This window comes from Charadrius vociferus, unplaced genomic scaffold, assembly GCF_000708025.1.
Source record: "Charadrius vociferus isolate BGI_N301 unplaced genomic scaffold, ASM70802v2 scaffold722, whole genome shotgun sequence".
Lineage (NCBI taxonomy): Eukaryota > Metazoa > Chordata > Aves > Charadriiformes > Charadriidae > Charadrius > Charadrius vociferus.
The window spans coordinates 557,332-566,988 of NW_009647220.1; the positions used below are offsets into that span (position 1 = coordinate 557,332).

A 9,657-nucleotide genomic window follows, 5' to 3' on the forward strand; every position below is an offset into this window, starting at 1 on the left:
TCTTTAGACATTTGCATGAGGCTGAGATGAAATGGGCCTTTGCCCTGTGGACATTTGGTTAGGCCAATGTAACTTTGTTTGTTCAGTAGGTAAGAGGGAAACGTATCTATGGTTTTCTGCAACATACATGCTTACAGGAGTACATTTTGAGTTCTGGGACTAGATATCAGAATTTCCATGTACAGTACATTTTATGTGCTTAACTTTCTTTTTGTAGATATTTGTTGGGGTTTTTTGTCAATAGTAGGATGTGGGAGGTGGAGGCATGATTACTAATGGTAGACATGGAATTGTATGCTTTATTAATAATATCTTTTCCTTTATCTTCTGCAGACTGTCCAAAGGAAGCAGATGTTATTTTCCTGGTGGATGGTTCCAGAAACATAGATGAAGAAAACTTAAGGATAATGATGGACTTTGTGACAAGTGTAATCAATCCAGCTGTTATTGCTCAAAATACCAAAATTGGCCTTGCGCTGTATGGTGGTGTCTATAAAGAAGAGTTTAATTTACGCTTTTTTCCAAACAGATCAGAACTAGAATTTAAAATTCAAAGCATCAAACAAATTCAAGGACACAAAATAAATATTGAAAATGCACTTGAGAAAGTGAAACTCAGCTTCCAACCAGAAAAGGGTAGCAGAATACATGAAAATGTCCAACAGATTTTAGTTGTAATAGTTGCTGGACGAACAACCAGTAGATCTGCAAGAGCAGCAGAAAGCCTGAGGAAGAAAGGCATTGACATATATGCCATAGGTGTGGGAAATGTTGATCAGTCACAGCTAACACAGATAACTGGATCATCAAGTAGGAAATATGTCGTTGATGATTTTTCTAAGTTGAAGACCATAAAGAAAAGACTGGTTGATGTTATTTGTGAGGATGATAGAAAAGGTAAACATCCGTGAACTAAACTGTTCTAAGATCTCTGTGTGCTGGTTTAAGTATGCTTCCCAGTTAGAGTAGTTCTTTAGAAAACATTTGGTTGATCTTCTGCAACACTCTGAAAACAGAATAGAAAAATTCTTCAGACTCACATGAAGATAATTATCTCTATGGAATAAATTAGCTACATCCAGTCTCTCTAAAATTGCTGAAAGAAGTGACCTGAACATTTTCTCTTTGCTCCCTCCATAGACTAAAGGATATGAGCTGACAAACAAATAGCACCTGCGTCAGTTTGCATTGTGTTAGCTTCTCCCTTGTTGCCCATGCAAGTACTCTCCTTCCTGGTACATAATGTAGTTGCCATTTTCTCCCTTTCAGGAAGGGTAAAAAGACACGTGTGAACAGTTACTCTGAATTTAGTAAGTTTTCTGCAAGCTCACACCCTACTGTACTCCTCATTAGCTTATCCATGTACTTATGTTCTCATTTCTGCAAATTTGAGCTGATGGATTCAGATCACACAATCCAGGCTTGAAGATTTTAGTTTTAATTGTTTAAACTTCTATCTGAACTTCAGAGTATATAATTTTCATCTGCTTCCTTATTCAAAGTACAGTTTTAGCACTTTCAAATAGGTTTAGCTTCTGGGTTAGCAGCAACTGTGATGCCATATCATCCAAAAACTGATTTAAAAAAATTTGAAACAGTTACAACTATTGCAGAGTAGAAATAAAGTACTACTAGCAATAGTTATAATTTTTATAAATGTGTATTTTCTTTTCTCCTGAGTTGCAGAGAGAAATGATATGAGAAAGACATTAATCTCATAGAATACTCATGCAGTGACTCAGTCATACTACATATTAGAGTGACCTCACATCTAATTACACAAGGGACACGGTGGCAGTACTTCTCACTTTGTGGCATGTGCTTTCCTTTTGCTACTGGTTTTCCCATTACCTCGCATGCAGTGAGAAATTATGCTAAAATGCATATTGAGAGTTGGGCGCCCCCGATCTGTCTGCTAACTGTGCAGAGCTGCCCTTGCCACAACGAATGTGCAAGGACAGGTATAAAGCATAATGAGGAGCAAAGAAGGGAAGTGATTTGGTATTGACCCAAATCTTAAACATTAGGCATAGCATTTGTTTTGAAGTAGTGAGAATACTACAGCAGTTGTGTTAACTCTGCAGCACAACATGTTAAAAACAAACAGCCCTCTGACCTGCTTAATTGCCTGTAGCTGGGGAATAAGAGGAAGGAAGGGACAAAAACTGAGACGTACCTCCAGTGAAATAATTTCTGAAACTGATGCTGATATTGCTATTAAGAAGGATGGGCTCTCAGATTTGTGATATAAGCATAATTACAGAACACATTTTCAGTTAAAGGCATTTCGGGATTTTTAACATGTTTCTCTAGAAATTATAATTTGTCTGAACATGTCTCTGAATGAATTAGAGACCTAATGATTCATTTTAGATAATCTACCTAAGACTTGGAGATGACAGATTCCAGCACTTCCTGCCTACTTAGCTGATGTGCATTGGTCTTCCCTTGTGTTCTTTCTCTTCTGTTTTTCTTTACATGAAATGAAAATTGTTTGATGCATTTATTTATGATTTTCCCAACAGTGGCTTGTTTTGTGGATATCACTTTGGGATTTGACATCTCATCACAGAGGGAAGGCCACCACTTATTTCATGGACAGACCAAACTGGAAAAACATTTCCCTGAGATTTTGCAAGCCCTCCTGTCACTAAGGGGTGTGAGCTGCAATGTTGGGTCCAAGGTACAGAGTAGCGTGGCTGTTCAAGTGAAGAATACTGTTACTCCAATATCTGCAAAGTTCTACATTGACAGTGAATCTATCTGGCATAACCTGTCAAATGCTGTGATCAAGAGACCATCCCAACTTAATGTTGAGCTCTTGCAGTCACTCTGGGAAACGTTTCAGAAAAAGGATGAGACCCGACAAAAGGTAATGTGATGACTTAGGCAAAATCCTTTAGTCAAAATTGTGTAAGAAAGATCAAAATACAATTGTTCTTTGCTTCTGTGTGATTAAAATTGTCTCTTTTATGTCTTTGTAGGTATTACTTGTGTTTTCAGATGGTGTGGATGATGACTTAGAGGCACTTGAACAAAAATCTGAAGAACTTAAAAAGAAAGGTATCTATTTTAGAAAAGTCAGATTATTTAATTTCTCAGGTGGCCTAGCAATGGGGTGAGAAGAAGTATTTGATTTTTTTTCTGCAGAAAGAGGAGAGGAAGATTAGCAGCAAATAAAAGGAGTTATAGTCTCAGGTGCTCAGTCAATATAAATCAGAACATTCCCATTGAAGTCAGATTGACAATGCCAGATGAGACTGTCCTCCCAGCTTGGCCCTTATCTTTGTCTGCGGCCAGTAGTGGATGTTTCAGAAAAAACCTAGTACCAGGGCTACGTAAACAGTAATGCTTCTTTGGGATGGCTTCCCCATTTAGAGATTTTATGATCTGAAACAATCTTTCTTAAAATGTTATCTGTTATCACCCAAAAACCTAGCAGAGTGGGGAGAAAATAGATTGAGTAGTTGTCTTCCTCCCTGCCCTGTAGGCTTCAGTGTCTGCATCAGCACCTGATTTCAGAGCCCAGGGTCAGAGAGGTAGAGCAGGAGGAATGGAGAAGCTGCCGCAGGCAGAAGCTGCCACAAGCTAAGCCCCTCTGATGTGTGCATGCAAGAAACAGTGAAAAACAGAACTGGAGATGAAAGGGCTAGATTCGCTAAAGATAGATGGAAGGGCTTCTCAACTGGTACCAGTACCCTTGGTGTGTGCTTGTCCCTAATCCCATACAGACATCTGTTGTCTCATGTCTGTTGTATCTCTCTTGTCCCAACAACAAACTTGCAAAGAATTCCCTGTTCTGAAAAGTAGGCAAGTGGCGAGAGTGGAGTACAAGGGTGACAAGCGCAGGCAGTAATACCGAGCATAACAGTCCTTTGTAGCAAATATACTATTAACTGCAGAGCAGTAATAATGGGGAGAACATGAGTCTCTTTTGACACGATGGCAGCTGCATGGGAAAGATGAGAAGGTGGATATGCCTAACAGCTCGCTCAGCTGAACCAAAGACTGTTTTTCTTGGGGTGCTGCGTATTGTTGGTCAGTTGTCCTGTGTCAATAAGTAAATTAGGTGTAGAAGTGTGATTTGGGATTGAGTTTTAAAATACATTTTAAAATAAATTTTAAAATATCTTTGGTCTTAGGTTTGGATGTCTTCTGTTTGTTTCTGTTGTTTTGTACCTTCATTTGCTGGGGCTATGCAGCATCATTCAGCTAAAGACTGCTCTTGTCTCTGTTCAAGTGAGTCAGGAGTCTGTCTGATAGATTTAGGGACCTTAAATCAAAGTAAATTCAGTTTGTTTGGATTTGAATCTGCTGATATTGCCAGCTGTGTTGTGCAGCTGTATAAAAGGGACTCAGGACCAAGCCAGAAACCTGGGAAAATACTGCTTGTGGCTATTGCTGTGACCAGCATACTCCTCTGTGTGTTTGGTTCCTTCCCTAAGTCTCACCCTGGAATTGCAATATAACTGCATTTTCAACTGAATTGTTGCCTCACTGTGCTTTTTGCCCTTACAAAAGGAAATAGACTTTTCTCTGTTGTTTCTCTGAATTATCTGAGTTCAAGGGCAGCACTTCAGGACATTACTGCATAGGATATCTCTTTGCCTCTTGCTTTGCAAGCTCAGGAAGTGTCTTGTGGCCACAGACTTATTCTAATTTCACACCGGTGTCATTCTAGATCAATGAAAAGACATGCATTCTTACAGTAAAACTGGGCTGGAGAAACAGAATTCAGATCTGTAATTTCTCTGATGGCTGCCTCAGCTTTAGATCTGCTGTTGTAGCAGAAGGAATGATGACTTGGAACCACCAATATTTGTTACTATTTAATGTAAAAAGAAATGCAACCTAAAACTTCTGTTTTCCCTAAGAGCTACGTGATTAAGTGAATATTTATGTTGCCACCCAAAACAACCATATGATCTTGAATCATTAATCATTATTCATATAGGAAGATTTTTATGTTGAGCCTTTTATTGGCTGCTCATTGTCACTAGCACCTCATTTGAATCAGTACACCATCAAAAGTGCACCTTTACAGCTGGTAGGTATCTTTCACCTGATGCATGGGAATATCATATCACATGATGCATGTATAGATAAGGTACAGAAACCATTTTTCAGTGGAATTTATATTTATTTTCATATTTATCATAATTAGGTTTGGATGGTCTTATCACTGTTGCTCTGGAAGGAGCCTCCAATATTCAAAACCTCCGATCCATTGAGTTTGGAAAAGGATTTGAATATGGAACTCACTTAGATATTGGCATGACAGATATTGCTAGCAGGCTATCCAAGTTCTTGGTAAGTTATTTGATAAAGAACCAAGGTACACAGTAAGATCTTGGGTAAAAGAACTGTACAATCAGACCATAAGTATCAATTTTGGTAAATTTGACTAATAAAAGCCATGCTATTAATAGAGCATGGAGTCCACTTGTATTCTTATGGTGAGTGCTTCTGTCAAGAACAGGAGCAGAGCCAAGAGGAAATTTTTGGAAAGTACATTTTCGTCAGCAGTAACTTCTTCTTTTTAAGAACAATATTGCTGAGAGGACCTGCTGCTGTTTGTCTTGCAAATGTACTGGGGAAGAAGGTGAAATTGGAGGTATGGGACCACAAGGGATAAAGGTAAGAATACATCCTAGCTTTGTATTGCTAACCTTGAGTTGTAAATAATGATGTAAAGATGTTTGCCTACCTGTTTTATGGCATGATTGTGGTATATGTTCCGAAATGACAATATACCCTCTGTCTAACAATGCAGGAGAAGTAATCAGTCATTAGTTATGAGCAGTATGGAGGTTGGAGAACATTTCATAATTGATGAGCTTGTCTAAAGATTCTGATACTGGTGTTGCTCAGCAACTTGCTTGTTTTTCCCTAAAATGTGTGTCTTTCAGAGACCTCTATTCAGAGCCATCAGGAAGTTCCTAATGACTGCTTGTGTTTCTAATGACTGCATTATTTAAGAGACTTGCAACAACTTAGGGTAGCGACTGGTTGTTTCTACAGGATTTCCATATAGAACCAAAATCTCATGAGGGCGTTGCATTTCATTTCAATAGTAAAGATTTCCATTAAAGTCAATGGAAAGATGCCAGTGAAATGCTACAGGCTAGGGAATTAAAAGTTAATCCATACAAACAAGCAACAAATACTTGGAATGAAATTGTTTGTCTTTTGATTTTTATTGTTTTTTACTAACTAGATGTCCAGTTAAGGAATGCAACAGAACCCTCCTAAACCTCAGACATGTGTGACTTTTTTTGTATTCTTTTCCTTTGATGTAGTTAAGAAATAGTGGAAAATCCTGTACTGTAGTTCAGTAGTGTAACATTTAATTCTATTCAATTTTAAGTAACTTATTTTGACAGCTTGAGTAATACTTGAGAGTTCTGTCAAGTGTGTGCATTAGTTCTAACTAAAAACATGCTCTATCATGTGGTTACTTAAAGAATATACTTTTTCAAACCATCAGGAGTGTAAATATGGTAGAAGAATGTCCCCTGTATAAATGAAACATTACTTCATATACAGTCCCAATGTCCCTGTGGACAAACGTTGAGTGTGGTCACTCAATAGTGGGTGTTGCTTCTTACCTGTATGTTTCAGCAGCCATCAACTGCTGAAACAGTTCAGATTTTCAGCCTCCAACAGATGACAAAATGAGCAGCTCAAGCTTATATAGTATTAGTTCACATATATTTTTTGAGCAGATGTAGCTTTATTTTGTCCTCTAGCTCTTCTCTGGTTTTCCAGAGTTAAAGAACTCCCTTGAGTCTTTTCATGCTTATCTTCTTGTCCCCTGCACAGCATCTCTTCTGCCCTTTGTCCTTCTTTCATTATAAACATTAAGCAAAGTCCAAGACAGGTTTGGAGGTGTACTCACAGGACAGCTATGCCCTGCTGCTATTTCTAATGCTCTGCCAGACCAGAAGGTGGGTTCCTGCCTTGCCAGGGCAAACCACAGCCTCTGTCACCTGCCAGCATGGCACCTGTGATCTGATATTTTGTTTAATGCTGTGAGTTTTCGCAGGAAACTGAGTGACCGTAGATGAAAGTGCTCCTTTGCAGCCTCAGTTCACAACCAGAACAAACTTTGCTGTTCCAAAAGACAAAGAACAAAGGAACCCCTTGCAGGGTAGCACTTTGCAGTGCTGATGACTAAGTGGGGTAAAATATAGGGGATCAAACACTCTCTCTTTTTAGCTTTCTCTCTCTCAGGAGAGAGTATATGTGAAGGCTTTTCACTTTCCAAAAAGCTCTTACGAAATACTGTGCCAGGGTCAGCAGCTTCTCCCACCTGGCAGCATACTCTCGGCACACAGAAGAAAACAGCTCCTCACATGAAGCCCTACCTCAGAATTCAGTATGTTAACTGTTGTGCCAGGCTAGATTTTCACTCTCCGAACTTTATAGAATCACAGAGTCACAGAATGGTCAGGGTTGGAAGGGACCTCTGGAGATCATCTAGTCCAACCCCCCCGCCAGAGCAAGGTGACCTACAGCAGGTTGCACAGGACGGCGTCCAGACAGGTTTTGAATATCTCCAGTGTGCAAGACTCCACAACCTCTCTGGGCAGCCTGTTCCAGTGCTCTGCCACCCTCAAAGTAAATGGAACTTCCTATGTTCAATTTTGTGCCCGTTACCTCTTGTTCTATCACTGGGTGCCACTGAAAAAAAGACCATTCCCATCCCCCTGGCACCCTCCCTTTAAGTATTTATAAGCATTGATAAGATCCCCCCTCAGTCTTCTTTTCTCTAGACTAAAAAGACCCAAGTGCCTAAACCTTTCCTCATAAGAGAGATGTTCCAATCCTCTAATCATCTTTGTAGCCCTTTGCTGGACCCTGTCCAGCAGTTCTCTGTCCTTCTTGAACTGGGGATCCCAGAACTGGACACAATACTCCAGATGTGGCCTCACCAGTGCAGAGTAGAGGGGGAGGATGACCTCCCTCGACCTGCTTGCCTTCTTGCAAAAGAGGCCTCTGAATTCAGGTAGGAGCTTTTTGGCCCATGAATCTTTTTTGCACAGGGGAAGGGGAATGAGAGATTGAAAGAATGTTCTCTCTTATCCTCTGTGCTATACAACAAGGGTCACTTAATACTGAAACATTAGGAGCACTCATTAAAGCTGTGTTGAGACTCAGAGTCCAGGACAGCTGTTTCTAGTGCAGCTTTCATCTGTGTGGAATCATAGGACAATGGAAATGCCCCCATTGGATTCAGAGTGGTTTGTTTTGCTGATCATATTTCTCCTAAAACAGTTCTCATAAATGATACACATTTTAAAATACTATCACCACAACTTATTTGTTTACTAGTATCCATGTTTCCTCCTGGGCTCCAAACCGGGGTAAACAGTGCACTCGCAACTCTCGTATAAGGATACGTTACATGAACTCCTTCAAAAATAATTGGACTAGAATTAAAAATAATATGAAAGAACAATGTTAAATCAGAAACATTAAGAAATTTTGTAAGGTTTGTGGTTATAGGGAATATAGTCTGAAAAGAGATCAACTTCTAAAAATCTGCCTGGACTACACAAGGAAGGACTGTACATAGAAGCTCTAAAATCTCTGCCATATCTATTCAGAAGTATCTCCCGACTAACATTTATTTGGGGCTTCTTTTTTAAAGTACAGTCCTTTCTTACAAGGGCAGATATCAGACTCTCTCAGGTCAAATCCTTAGTTTGGCATATGTCAAAAGTAATGGCTTGGAGAAGTCATGTTTTATCCTGTGGGTGACAGTTGCTCTTTGGTCTTCCTCAACATACTTTCCTGCTCGTCCAGACTGAGAAATGTGGAGCCATTAAAGCAATTGATCGCATGCCAGTGTGGAGAAGCTCCAATCACACAATCATAGAATGCTTTGGGTTGGAAGCGACCTTTGAAGAAGGGTTCAACCCTTCTCACCAGCAAAGATGGAAGAGCAATTGATTGACTACTATTGATACAAAAGACATTCAAGAAGAAACTGTTTGAAGCAGAAGTAGCTAATGACGCTTGTTTTCTACCCAAACCAATGAAACGTTCTTCATAAAAATACAAAATAAGCATTTATGTATGAAAGATTATGAATCTTGTACAAGATATTTTTTTTCTATCAGCTTTTAAAGAATCAGTAATTAAGGTATATCTCAGTGTTGTCTTAAAATGTTTAGTTAGTTGCTGGAGACACTTTAAAACTTCAGAAGAGCTTTTCCTGGGGCCTGCAGTGAAAGAAAATTGTTCATCTTGGGACATCTAATAAAGACAATGGGTCACGTTCAAATTCAAATGTGGGACAAATAATGCATTATTGATGACTTAAACTGTTAGTAACATTAGGGGAAACATTAGGAGGAAAATAATCAGGAAATAAGTTATTTGTTATTTAAGTTTTCAGCAGTCTTTGAAGCCCAGAGTAAGCAGAGGGACAGAATATGCAAAGAACAATATATACCCCCATTTAGTTTTGCCTGAATTCCCCATCTTTTTCTGGAATCAACCAAGTATTACAGCATTCTCTCTCATCTTTTAACTTCAGGGACCCAATGGTGTTAAAGGCAACCCAGGATATCCTGGAGATGAAGGAGCACCAGTAAGTTTTAACACTTCAAAAACCTGTGTTTGTGAAAACTAAAACTTTTGAACAGGATT

At 39.2% G+C, this 9,657-nt stretch overlaps 1 protein-coding gene across 1 annotated transcript in view; it reads left to right on the forward strand.

Moving 5' to 3' along the window:
* The window catches only part of LOC104281583 (collagen alpha-6(VI) chain-like), a 76,988-nt gene that overhangs the window by 12,002 nt on the left and 55,329 nt on the right, over window positions 1-9,657 (forward strand). Inside the window, exons 8-13 of the mRNA XM_009879607.1 lie at window positions 334-897; window positions 2,526-2,872; window positions 2,985-3,063; window positions 5,165-5,310; window positions 5,545-5,637; window positions 9,545-9,598. Coding sequence (XP_009877909.1) covers window positions 334-897; window positions 2,526-2,872; window positions 2,985-3,063; window positions 5,165-5,310; window positions 5,545-5,637; window positions 9,545-9,598 — 1,283 coding nt within the window. The remainder of the gene's footprint in view (window positions 1-333; window positions 898-2,525; window positions 2,873-2,984; window positions 3,064-5,164; window positions 5,311-5,544; window positions 5,638-9,544; window positions 9,599-9,657) is intronic.